Below are 13,801 nucleotides of genomic sequence, written 5' to 3' on the forward strand. Positions count from 1 at the left end.
TCGGGCCAACTCTTTCCCCTACGAGTATAGGCTTCTGGTTCTGGGTCAAGATTCTCGTTCCCCTCCTCGAATCTGCCCTCCTTTCTCGCCGAGTCTTCCTGGTCTTCCCGGGGGCAAGAATAAATCCTGGGCAAATTCATGGAAGGTCGGGGGGTTGCTAACTATCAAGGCCATCCCATTGCTCTCTGGGTTGTTATCTTCTTCCGACTCCCCTCCAGGAAGTAGACTGCCAAACCCTGGGAAGTCTCGTCCTATGAGTACTGGGTAGGGGAGTTTCGGGACCACCCCCACCGTCGCCTTAGTGGGGTTTCCCAGGACCTCTATTTTTACTGGGATGGTCGGGTAGTAATTGACATCCCCATGGACATAGGATATTCCTGTGCGCTTGGCCCAGGATAGTTGATCATACCGACCAGCTTTCCCGAGACCAGCGTGACTGCACTTCCTGAGTCTACTAACGCGGTGGTCTTTATACCATTCATTTTAACTGGCCTAGTATATCTATGAGGGACCATCGCTACCCCTACTAGATTTATCAGGTCACATGGCTCTTCTAGATTTCCCAGGTCGCATTGCATGGGCTCCTCTAGGTTTTGGCACTGGGCAGCTATATGCCCTATCTCTCCACATGCATAACATCAGTACCCTGCTCGGGGCAGCCTCCTATTTTTCGGGCTGTGAGGCCTTACCCCCCCCTCCCCCCGAGTCTCTCTCTCCCAGTCCCCAAGTCCCTCCGAGTACTCTGGCCGCTCTTCGGCCTCCTTCCTCCCCTCCATAGTTCGGCCCGGAGCTAAGGCAACTCGGACCCTTGGTAAATAGACTTGCCTCCTAATCTGGCACCTCCCTTCCCCGGTGGTACGAGAAAATTCCTGCGCTGCTAGATGTCTCCCTACGAGGGAAACTAGCTCATCATAGGAGGAGGGATCATTTTGACTGACCCATCCTCGTATGTCCGGCGGTAGCCCTCTCATGTACCTGTCCACAACTATGGTTTCCACGACTTCCTCCGGCCGGTGGGTCTCGGGGCACAGCCACTTCCTGGCTAGATGGATCAGGTCAAACAGCTGGGACCTCAGGGCTTTGTTGACTCGGTATTTCCACTCATGGAACCGCTGTGCCCTTATAGCTGTTGTCACGCCAGACCTCGCCAGGATCTCCACCTTTAGCTGGGAGTAATCAGAAGCTGCTTCTGTTGTCATATCAAAATATGCTTTCTGTGCCTCCCCACACAGAAAAGGAGCCAGGATACTGGCCCACTGATCTTGGGGCCAGGCCTCCCGCCAGGCCGTTCTCTCAAACGCAAGGAGATATGCCTCCACATCATCATCCATCGTCATCTTCTGTAAGTAGCGGCTTGCCCGCAGGGGCCGAGACCCATGGGGGCCGTGCGTTAGGGTGGTCAGGGCCTTTAGCTGGTTCACCACCTCATGCAGGGTGGCTTGATCCTGAGCCGCCTGGCTCAACAGTAGTTGATTTGTCTCCTGCTGTATTTGCACTGCCTCCTGCTGGGTAGCTATCTGCACCCTGGTAGCTTCTTGTTGGGCTGCAGTGGCCTGCACCAATGCCTTCACTACATCCTCCATTAAGTCTCACTCAGCATCCCACTCCTGACACCATGTGTGGCAAGGCACCTTCCCAGTCTCCCAGCCTCTGCTGCTTTTAGCCCTGGTGAGACTGGCTTGAGTAATGCGGTCCCCCGCTTGGGACACAGGCGAAGTCTGCTCCCCGTATCTCCACCAGTCCTGTTTAGAGTATTTTTACTCCCTTGTGGGAGAGAGTACTGCCTCTCCTCCCGGTGAGGCTCGCTGTCTTGCTGCTCCAACACTCCTGGCAGCAGGGCTCCTTCTCTCTCTGTTCTCCCCCCGTCCTTCCTCCCAGTGAAGAGTTTAAAAAGGTCTCAGGCAGCCCTAAGTTGGAATCAGCTGATTCTAATTAACCTCAGGTAGCTCCCCCTCAGCTGATTCTAACTGCTACCTTAGTAACCCTTTCTCAGCTGAACCTGATTGACCTGTAGTTGCCTCCCAGTTGATAAGGAGGAGGGCCTTTTAACCCTCTGGGACTGATTCCTACCCCTCCCTTGTAGCTGTCTGTCCTGAGTTTATCACAATACATACAAAATGGGAAATGACTGCCTAGAAAGGAGTACTGCAGGAAGGGATTGGGGGTCATAGTGGACCACAAACTAAATATGAGTCAACAGTGTAACACTGTAGCAAAAAAAGCAAACATTCTGGAATGTATTAGCAGGAGTCTTGTAAGCAAGACACAAGAAGGAATTCTGCACTACTCTGCGTTGATTAGGTCTCAATGGGAGTATTGTGTCAGTTCTGGGTGCCACATTTCAGGAAAGATGTGGACAAATTGGAGAAAATCCAGAGAAGACCAACGAAAATGATTAAAGGTCTAGAAAACATGATCTATGGGGGAAGATTGAAAAAAATTGGGTTTGTTTAATCTGGAGAAGAGAAGACTGGGGGGAACACGATAACAGTCTTCAAGTACATAAAAGATTGTTACAAGGAGTGAGAAAAATTGTTCTTCTTAACCTCTGCTTCTTTCCTATCCTCCATTAAATTGCAGCAAGAGCAGCTTAGATGGGACATTAAGAAAAACTTCCTGTCAGGGTGGTTAAGCACTGGAATAAACTGCCTACGGAAGTTGTGGAATTTCCATCATTGGGGATTTTGAAGAGCAAGTTAGACGAACACCTGTCCAGGATGGTCTAGATAATACTTAGTCCTGCCATGATTGCGGGGGACTGGACTAGGTAACCTCTTGAGGTCACTTCCCATCCTACAATTGCATGGTCTCTATTCCTGGACTATGCAAGGTCAGTATTTTAGAGTTCTACATGCACTTACACACAGCTTTACTCCTTTAAATTTGCCTTCTAGATTGCTCTCCTGAATTGGGTGTTCCATGCTATCACTTTTCACCAATGATCCTCAGCTTCACCTTCTGGAGGGTCAATACAGCTTGTTCCACTCCAAAGAGTGGCGATCCATATGGACAATTGCCAAAGGAGAAAAATTAAGACACGGTTCTCAGAGATGATCACCTTCTACAGTCCCTCCCTATCTCAGGGATTTGAGTTAAGGATTTCTAAATCAGTGGAAGGAATGACATACTTGTGTTCTCTTGGATTGCTGACACTGGCCCTATCACACTGTGACTTTACAGCAACACTGTCAACATCAGAGCTACTTCATACCTATCTGTAGTCTCCTTCTAAGCCACTCAAGTGGGGCCACTGGCTGCAAACCTAAATTTGTGTGTCTGACCTTCTCCCGCAAATCCATTCACCCCCTAAAATCCTTCTCCCACAAATCCATTTACCACCTGATGGCAGCAGGGATCCAGTCCCACCGGGGTGGGGGAGAAGTAGTAAGGTGTTCAGAAATAGTGCATGTATTAGTGGAGGAAGCTGTGGAATAGCAACAAAATATGTCCTGTGAAACAAGAGGAGGGGTAGAACCTGAACCAGACCCCTCCCAGGGCAACAGTGATGAAGCAAAGCATTTTGAGTCTCCAGGGGGCTCCAGTTACCCTAGAGTTCTCAGTCAACACAACACAGCCCTGTCTGGACTTTCACCCCATGTGGAACGTGAGCAGCTAACACTACAGGAGCCTTGCAGCCTGCCCACATGCTTGATGGTGGGCAGGCACGATCCAAATGCTCACTGCAGGTTTGGCAGCAAAGCCTGAATGGGCCCTTCATGACATGTCTGTCTGTCAGAGGAATTCACTTTCTACAGCCCAAGTAATGCTAAGATCACTTAGAACAGTTGGAGAAAACTGTTTCTGCTTTGTTTTACTTTGGCACTTTGTGTTTAGTTAGTTCCACTGTTTACCCTGTATACTCAGACAGCCTCCCATTTCCTCCCATTTGTGTGAGGGGAGAGAACCATTTTAATAAATAGGAAAATATGATTGTCAGAGCACAAGAACTGACAGTGTGATTATGGGAAAGGTGTAGCACCAGACTTTTAATTCTGCCTAGCTGTTGAGTGAGTCACTACTATCAGTTAAGAGAGCACTCTGAAGTGATGCTGTGCACTGATGGAACCTGTTTGTTTCCCAACAGCAGAAAGAGAGTATGGATTAAGGCTGTGGCAGAAAGGAGACACACAGGCCTTAGCACTCATGTGATCTGTCAGAGACTTCATGCTAGTCACAGGGCCCTTTGGAAAATTTTGCCTCTTTTGCATTAAAAAAAAAAAAAAAAAAAAGAGAGAGAGAAAAAAATACTAGACTATACAATCCAAGTATGCTATGACTGGTTAAATGATTACTGAAAAACTTTGTTCATTCAAGAAGAGTATGACGGGTTTATAAGTTATCTGAACAATTCACAGAATGCATGCTGAAACAAAGTGACCCCAAGACAAGCTTGGAAACATCAATCCCTTAGAAATACAATCAATCAATACCTTTTGGACCATAGATTTTATGGCCACTGATGCTCATTAGGTCAATTTTCATATCATTGACATCCATGGGGATTTTACCAACTGCCTGCGCAGCATCGGTGTGGAAGAAAACCTTACGAGAGCTGCAGATCTGACCTGGGATAAGAACACCACAACAGCAAGAAACAAGACAGTTAGTTACTTATCTCATTAAATGCATTAATGTACCTGAAAAGTGTCACCTTGCAGGGAGCAGGAGCAGTTTTGTGGGGAAAAGAGAGAAGAAAGGAGTACTCTTAGATTGTTCTAATTTTTTAGTTAATTGTCTATGGACTGTTTTGAAGCTATTCCAGCTGACACTTACCCAAGCTTAGTTGTACATGGATCAAGGCTAGAACTAGCTGAAATTTAGAAGCAACAGAAAAGCTATAAGTTGCTTCCTTATCATAGAAGTTAGAGACAAAAATGTCATCTTGTCAAATGCTGGACTTCTCCCCTATGGAACTACAGCGCATGGCTGAGTTTACTCTTTTGTCTTAATCGATGGGGGCTTCTATCACTTCCCTTGGGAAAGTCTACTCACAACCTGGTAGATTTGCCTTTGGAAGTTCTCCTGGTAGTCCACCTAGATTTTCCACTTCTTAATTCCCTTTTATCTTAAGAATATCTCATTTATCAGGCTAATATAATTCCTCTCCTTCATCGGTGTTCATACTCACCAAGTATCTGTATGTTTATGATCCATTCCCCACTGTGTTGTCACGTAGCCAACTTCTGCAAATTTAGCTTTTAATCTTTACTCAAAAAACAGAAGCAATACTCTCAGTTCCCACTTCACTGTGGTTGCTCCTCTCTGAACTTTCTTCAGACTGACAGTAACTTTCTGGTGCCCAGAAGTGAGCAATATTCCAATTGTAGCTGCACCATATCCACAGGGAGAGAAACTATTACCACCCTATGACATGATGGGCCTCCGGGCAGAGAGACCAACAGTGACCCTTTTTTCCCTGCTAGATCATTGTAAACTCTCATTTGATCCGTAGCTGATTCATTTCTATGTCTCATTTTGCACTACTGTTCCCTAGGATTCTCCAAACACACAATGTGTGTATTTCAGATTGTGAACAAGTAGTAATTTTGGCTGCCAATAGCAAAGCTTTGCTTTAAATTGCAAAAGCCAGGTAGGAGCAGAAAACAGTGCACCTCACTCTCATTATAAGGCTACATGACTGTAACAACTCCCCGTTAAAAGTATCAGATGCAGTTTTAGTTTAAATTTTTAAGCAATTTAAGAACATATTGTTTGAGACAGCAAAACCATCATCAAAACAGTCTCAGACAAGACAGGCCAATGGATTGCTTCTGATCCTTCAAAACAATGTAGCTTCCTTAGGGCCCAGTTTCATTACACCTGATATTACACCAATATGCCTTTTTAGTACTATTAGCCAAGGTATATTTCATATATATATTGCACACATTATTGATATGTATTACACATCAGATCAACCCCCCCGCCCCGCCAACACCCTGCAAAGCTAAATACAGCATCTGGCATTAGTGAATATAAACCCTATCAAAATCAAGATACATGAGTGTTCTAACCTGGTACTAAGTTGGGAGTGCCTTCATGGCCCAACTGGTTTGAAATACTGTGTTCAAAAGCAAGAGATAAGGGATACACTGTGGTACCAAAAAAATAAGTTAAAAGCTAACTGATTGGTGAATTTTAGCCTTGGGTGACATACAAAGTGGTTTTAACTTGTAAACAAGTAACTATAAATACAGCTAGTTTGTGGGGCATATTTTGGAGAGCATACCTTCTATATAAGGTCATTTGGCATGCTGTGAGAATCAGCTTCCCAGAATGATCAGTAATGTAGTGACTCTTTCTTGTACTGTTAGCCAATTTTATTGCTAAAACTGGATAAGTTTGGTTATTTGGTCTCCTGAACATTTTTCATAATGAACCACATGTGTAGTTGTATATATAAAGCAGCAGATACCGTTTTTCAAGTCAGAGTCATTTATATTAGGTTGCTGGAAGCCAGTGCCTACTTACCAATGTCACTAATTGGCTGCTTTACTCCTATTTCATTATTCACAGTCATTATGGACACCAAGCTTGTGTCTGGTTGGAGTGCATCCTCCAGTTCCTGGTGAAAACATTGAAAAGACACAGATGTAGTGCCCGACGTAACTAAAAGTACAAGCAAAAGCCGCCTACAGTTTAGTGTTGGGGTACTGTTAAAATTGACTAAAACCCAAGGCCTAAAAACCAGAGAACCTAAAATATTTTAACAGGGAAAACACTGATAAGATTTGGCTATCCAAAAGTACAACGTTTTTGGACTTTGGGTAAAATAAAAACCCTGACAAATTTGTGTTTACAGAAGATAAGAAATGTTGACATTGAACTAAAGTATCACATAGTGTGCTTTCTAAAATTCCCCTTTTAACAGAGAGGATAATATACTACGCTAAACACATTCTGATTTAACATTGAAATGAAGGATTGTGAATAAATAAAATAAGATTCACTGTTAGCTATATGTTTAATAAACTGTAATTATATAGAGAGAGGAAGTATTAGATAAGGCAATACACAGGCCAAGGCTTTGCCTGGCACGAGGGTATTTTTTATTCATTTCTCTTTTATATAATTTGCTCATTTGTTTAAAATGACACTGTTGGCAAGATAAGTAATGTGTCATGCTGGAAGATGTAAGTAAGAGGTACGAACATGCACTGATAAACAAAAATTCCCTTTTTCTGGGACCGAGAGCAACACGATCCCAAAACTGCAAATTCATCAAGAAAATTATAGACATTAGGTGATTAATGCTTGCACCTGAATATGTATGGGTTACGTACAATTCAATGGAATGCAGAGGAGGAAAATTATGTAATGGAGCATGTGAAAACATATCAGAATACATGAAAAAATGGATCTATGGCTGGAGAAACGCCATATCAGAAACTGATGAACGAAACTGAAGGACCAGACCAAGAGATATGGGGAGGTAATGACCACCCCAGAAGGAGGAGGGACTTTTTGGTGCCCCCAAATATGTAACTTTGGCCCATTTAACTATTCCACGTATGTCCAGACACAATAAGTATTGACAATAATTCTGTCTGAAATTGTATTAAAATAAAGGCAAAACTGATTAAGCCTCAATTGGGAGGATGTGTGACTTCATTTCCCATTGTACAGACCCATCACTCAGCTTCAGTTTTGATAGCAAATTACATTCAGTTAAGAAAAAGTTCCTGTAGTTCTTTGGCACTACAAGTGAAAATGATGGAGGTGTTGGAATAAATCCTGATTCAATTAACTGACAGACGTTCTAAAAGGAGACAGAGAAGGCTCAGGCAGAACAACACCAATCACCAACTAGCAGATCTATCAGTTAAAAAAGAACCCATTTCCACAATTAGTAGTAATACTAGTTATACATAAATAAAAGCAGCATGACTGTTTAATTTCTATATAATTTAATATCCACATGAACAACAATGTATGACTAGGTCACAGCCATTAAATCTTTGCTACATTTGTCACGGTTACATTCATGCCAGCTTGTTTCTAGTGTATTTTATTAATTTTAAAAACAATTATATTATATAACGTCTAAAGAAATGGCAAGTCCTCCAAAGTCAAGAAAATTATTGCAATACACAAGGAAGGAGGAGAAAGGGGGAAAGGAAAATTACTGTTAGAGTCATCTGAGAGCAGGAGTAACAATTATGCATTACATGCAAAAGAACATGAAAGTCATCACTCAGAGCTGGGTATCTGGCCCAGAGGTAAAGCTGACAGCCCTGTGTAGCAGAATATACCCCAAGTAAAAATGGGTATCTGGTGGCCCAAAACCCAAGCATTGCAGCCTGAGGCTGGGAGGGATGAATTCATAGATTAATATATTTTTAAGGCCAGAAGAAACCATTCATATCATCTAGTCTGATGTCCTGCACTGCACAGGCCACAGAATCTCATCAATAATTCATACATCAAGGCCAACTGCACCACTGTATGCCATTTACTTAGGTGTTGTGTAAGATGGGAAATGGCCTGATTGGAGTGTGTACAACTGAATGGGAGGTGGTGGGTGGTGGGACACAAAGCCCAGCATAGAAGCTTATCATTCAGGCTCAGAGGGGGAAGCCTAGGAGAACCAACACAAAAGCGTTAATTGCCTGTACTGATGCTGTGGAGGCGAACCATCGTTATAAAGCAGCAGCAGCCATACAAGCCAAGAGTCCATTAGAAGAGGATTTTAGGCAGTTCATAAAAACAAAAGAACAGCCCTACTGGTCAGACCAATGATCCATCTAGCCCAGTATCATGTCTTCCAACAGTGACTTGTGCCAGATGCTTCAGAAGGAATGAACAGAACAGGGCAATTTATAGAGTGATTCATTCCCTGTCGTCCAGTCCCAGCTTCTGGCACTCAGAGGTTTAGGGACACCCAGAGCATGGGGTTGCATCCATGAACATTCTGGCTAATAGCCATTGACAGACCTATCCTCCATGAACTTATCTCATTCTTTTTTTAACCCAGTTGTGCTTTTGGCCTTCACAACATCCCCGGCTATGAGTTCCACAGTTTGACAGTGCGCTGTGTAAAGAAGTAATTCCTTTTGTTTGTTTTAAACCTGCTGCCTATTAATTTCATCAGGTGATCGCTGGTTCTGGTGTTATGTGAAGAAGTAAATAACACTTCCTTATTCACTGTCTCCACACCATTCATGATTGTATAGATCTCTATCATATCCCCACTTAGCTGTCTCTTTTCTAAACTGAACAGTCTGTCTTTTTAATCTCTCCTCAAATAAAGCTCCTCATACCCCTAAATAACTTTGTTACCTTTCTCTGTATTTTTTCCAATTTTTTTAGCCTCTCTAATCTCCTCAAGCATTTCGCAGCTAGTCACCATCCTGGTCAGGAGTATATTCCTACTGCTATACTCTTAGTATTCAAGCATGGAATGTGTGTCTATAGAGAGTCTATGTTACAGTTTGATTCATTTAATATTTTTACTATATTTGACTCTGTGCTTTCTTTCACCTGTAGTGCCACTCCTCCACCAGCATAACCTACTTGGTCATTCCTGTATATTTTGTACCCTGGTATTTTGTTCAAAAGAGATAAACAAAACAATTTGTGACTAGACTCCCAGATGCTTTGTCAGCTTCAGGATAAAGGCAAGGAAGCAAGACTTTACCGAAAAGAAGTTGGGGGGGGGGGGGGAGAGGAGAGGAGAGGGAGGCATGCATCAACTCCTAGCAGAGTCAAGTGGAATTCTAATACCACATAAGAGATTAGTTTGGACACAGGTTCAAGAAAATCCTTGGTGTGACAACCTCCAAGATGAGGGAACCATATCTGTCTAAACCCAGTGGAGAGTATCTGAGGTTTGCTCAAGACCTGGGCAAAAAAGAGAATTAAAACCAAAAGGGAAAAGACCAAAACAAGCACCGAAGGGTGAGCTCTCTCACTGAAACTCCTGGCAGCTTCCTTGTTACTTGAGCAATAACACAGCAAAAGAACAGAACCTTGAGAGGAAAGAATGATGTATGTGAAAGGTAGAAACTCCTTCATGCTGTTAGAAAAAAAGGAACCAATACTGCACGCGCGCGCGCGCACACACACACACACACTTACTTTCAATACATGAAGAATATTAGAGGGCAACTGAGCCATATTGTGTTAGCATGGGTTAAAATTGCAACTTCTGAATTCCTCTGGTACCACAGTAAGCATTCAGTGTTGTACCCTGCTTCATCCTAAACCCTCTGTTATTGTATCAACATAACTTTTATGCTGCCACCATGGCTTATGTTATCAGTAACATTGTGTCAATTGAACTCTTATGACAATACTCAAACATTACTATTTTAAACCTTAATAACCATTCATACAAAACATGTTGCTATTTTAACATTTTCATAACCACTCAAAGCAAAGAGTCACATGCATTTCATTTCAGACTGCTCACTAGAGCAGTGTTTAACATTTGTTTTGGATTTCTTTTAAACACTGGAAATGTTTTGATCACATGGTCCTTTTCTGAAAGTTATAGCTAACTTCATACATTAGGGTTTTTTTTCCCTTCAAAATTCCCTAAAAATTTCAAGCAATTCATAAACTACAATAAGCATCTCAAATTCATCCTTTAAATCAAAGAAAAAGATGTATAGAATGTTACCTTTCCAATTAAAACGAAAATCTATTGTGGGACTACCATTCCACCACAATGTCACTCTATCCTCTGTCTTTTAATGACAGTCATTCTCTTACTCCAGAAGTCCATAATTAAAGAAATAAATAAAAAAGGCAGAGAAACAGTTTTCTCCAAAGTGCACCCTGCTCTTAAAAACTTGGCTGGTATGATTTCCATTCTTTTGTCTTTTAATAATTAGGAACAGATCATCAATAAAATTGTTTTTAGGGTAACAGCAATGCTTCAGCAAAAGTGATGCTGAGGCTTCTAAAGTGATAGTGCTATGTGGAGAATTTGTACATGTTTGCTAACAAGCAACTTACCTTTAAATCTATGAGCCCATTTCTTTTAACAGGCAAGTATGTGACACGAAAGCCTTCAGCCTCCAGATAACGGCAAGAGTCCAGCACACACTTGTGTTCTGTCTGAGTTGTAATTATATGCTTCTTTCTGGATTTATAGAATCTTGCAACACCCTGGTGTTCACATTAAATGAAAAATAAAACTACTGTGAAATTGCTTAAAAGATAGCGATTTATATAAATTCAAAGGGGCAGGACATCAAGCAAAACGAAGTTTCTCCCAGGGTCACTCAGCGTGGCAATGTCTAAAAGAGCTATTGGGAGAAAGTCTCTTATGAACAGGGCCCTACCAAATTTGCAGTCCATTTTGGTCAATTTCACAGTCATACGATTTTAAAAATAATAAATTTCATGATTTCAGATATTTAAATCTGAAATTTCAGTGTTGTAATTGTAGAGGTCCTGACCATAAAAGGAGTTTGGTGGGGGGGAGGGCGGTGTCACAAGGTTATTGTAGGAGCAGTTGCAGTACTGCTATCCTTATTTCTGTGCTGCTGGTAGCAGCGGCTCTGCCTTCAGAGCTGGAGAGCTGTGGCTGCTGGCCAGGAGCCCAGCTCCGAAGGCAGAACTGCTGCCAGCAGCAACGTAGAAGTAAGGATGGCATGGTATGGTATTGCCACCTTTACTTCTGTGCTGCTGCCTGCATTGCTGGGCCCTCAGTCAGCGGCCACCACTCTCCGGCCACCCAGCTCTGAAGGCAGAGCCGCTGCCAGCAGCAGCACAGAAGTAAGGACATGGTATGATATTGCCACCCTTACTTCTGCACACACCCCCTTTTCGGTCAGGACCACCAGTTTGAAAAACACTGGTCTCCCCCAATAAATCTGTATCGTGTGCTTTTACCCCATACTAAAGACCAGATTTCACGGTCCATGAAAAATGCATCATGACCGTGAATTTGGTAGGGCTCTACTCATGAAGAGAATTATCCACACCACTCCAGTAAATTTTACTTACTGGTTTATTATATGCAAATCAACATTCAATCTGAAGAGGGAGTGAGGAGATAACCCAACATCCCAGGCCCTTCTGAGACAATCACTATCCTTTCCTAATTATTTACTCAATTATAATCTACAAAGATTACTTGCATTAAATTAGACTATTTGGTTATTTACAACTGCTTCCAAAAATATATAGCTTTGAATTCTGAAAGTATTTATTAAGAGAGGATTCATAATTTTCTGCTTCTTTGGAGGGAGATAACATAGAATGAAAAATCTTCCAAATATTAACAAGGAAAATAATCACCTGTGGGTTAAAGGATCAAAAACTTTGGAAAATGATTGATGATCAAGATTTCAGTTACATGAGCACAAAACTTCATCTGGGACAAATGGATTTTTAATCCCTATGTGCATATATCAAAAACAGTTTAAACTAATTTTCCTCAAGCTTGAAGGGAAAAAAAGTCACCTTTGCTTTAACACCAAGGATGGAAAATTTCAGGCCCAAAGGAATTTGCTGGAACAGCTAGGTTAATTGTGGGGGATTTCAATACAATTCAAAGATGTCTTCATTTTAAGGAATAGGCGAAGTACTACACCTGCTCCAAACCATGGGTGATGGCCAGCCTGCTCCCGCCCACCAAGCCAGCACTAGCCCACCACTCCCTCCAGGTATACTGTGGCATGGCAGTCCATTCCTTCATGGAACAAGTTGGTCAAACTAGGACTGCAACAAAACAAAAATACCAAGCCTTCCACTAAAATCACTGTCAATTTATTAACCGTTCACAGAGTCACAGATGGATCATTGGCAGCCTGACAACAGGACTTAAACCCCAAACCATTACAGATTTCAAAGTAATTTAGTATATATCAGCCATTTACCTTAATTGCTAAATTATTTGATTCTGTCGCACCACTGGTAAAAATAATCTCTCTAGGATCTGCTCCAATTAATGATGCAACTTGCTGTTTAAAAAGAAATAAAAATGATTTGCTATTTTAAAACATGAAAATTGAGTTCATCACACACTGAGAATATGTACAGCATCTCCCAGAACATCTCCTATACCCAAATACTAGCCCAACCTGGACAGGATTATAGATACTGTCTTTAGAAATGGCATTACACACATGTACTTCCTCTTTTAATGTGGAGGAGGATTTGCATAGGTCATTTGCATGCAATACTACTATTTGTTGTGAACCCTTCTGAAGGGATGGGAAAACAAAATATGCAACCAATATTCAGTGTATTCAATATGCAATATATCCCATATGCTAATTTCAGGGCATCCCTCTCCCCCCTGCTTACCCTATGTCCACAGAGCAGGGGGACACACAACAGGGCTCAGGACAGTGGAGCATGCTGGCAGCAGCTGCTGTCTTAACTTGCTGATCTACTTAAAAAGGCAATGTACTTAGAATGGGGCAGTGTACTTAAAGGGGCAATGCGCATCTCTCTCTCTCTCTCTCTCTCTCACACACACACACAGGGTCTCTCTCTCTCTGTCTGCCTTTCTGTCTCCCCTCCCTCCATTTGTGCTGCCTTGTAGAGTGTGTGGCTACATTAACAACGTGTTAACCCTTGAGGGCTCAGTCCATTTAGTAGTAAGGCATTCCCTGGGAAATATCCCACCCTCTTCCACCCTCTGACTTCACCATCTCAACCAAGCTTCACAATCATTGCTGTGTACAGTATTAAATTGTTTGTTTAAAACTTAGTTGCTTAGTTGTTTAAAACTAAGTTGCTAGAAATCAAGTTGCCAAGTCTCACCTCCTAGGAACTAAACCAGAATTATGGGGGTTGAGAGGCTATTTTTATGTTTTAAGCAACCAGTTTATGAACAGGAAAA

General features: G+C 42.3%; 1 protein-coding gene across 1 annotated transcript in view; it reads right to left on the minus strand.

The window, feature by feature from the left end:
- NFS1 (NFS1 cysteine desulfurase) overlaps nucleotides 1-13,801 on the minus strand; it is a 37,471-nt gene that overhangs the window by 20,542 nt on the left and 3,128 nt on the right. The window contains exons 4-7 of the mRNA XM_039498184.1: nucleotides 12,831-12,914; nucleotides 10,960-11,112; nucleotides 6,472-6,565; nucleotides 4,431-4,565 (exon numbers count right to left, since the gene is read on the minus strand). Of these exons, the coding sequence (XP_039354118.1) occupies nucleotides 4,431-4,565; nucleotides 6,472-6,565; nucleotides 10,960-11,112; nucleotides 12,831-12,914 (466 nt within the window). The remainder of the gene's footprint in view (nucleotides 1-4,430; nucleotides 4,566-6,471; nucleotides 6,566-10,959; nucleotides 11,113-12,830; nucleotides 12,915-13,801) is intronic.

Source organism: Mauremys reevesii, linkage group 13 (assembly GCF_016161935.1).
Source record: "Mauremys reevesii isolate NIE-2019 linkage group 13, ASM1616193v1, whole genome shotgun sequence".
Taxonomy (NCBI): Eukaryota; Metazoa; Chordata; order Testudines; family Geoemydidae; genus Mauremys; species Mauremys reevesii.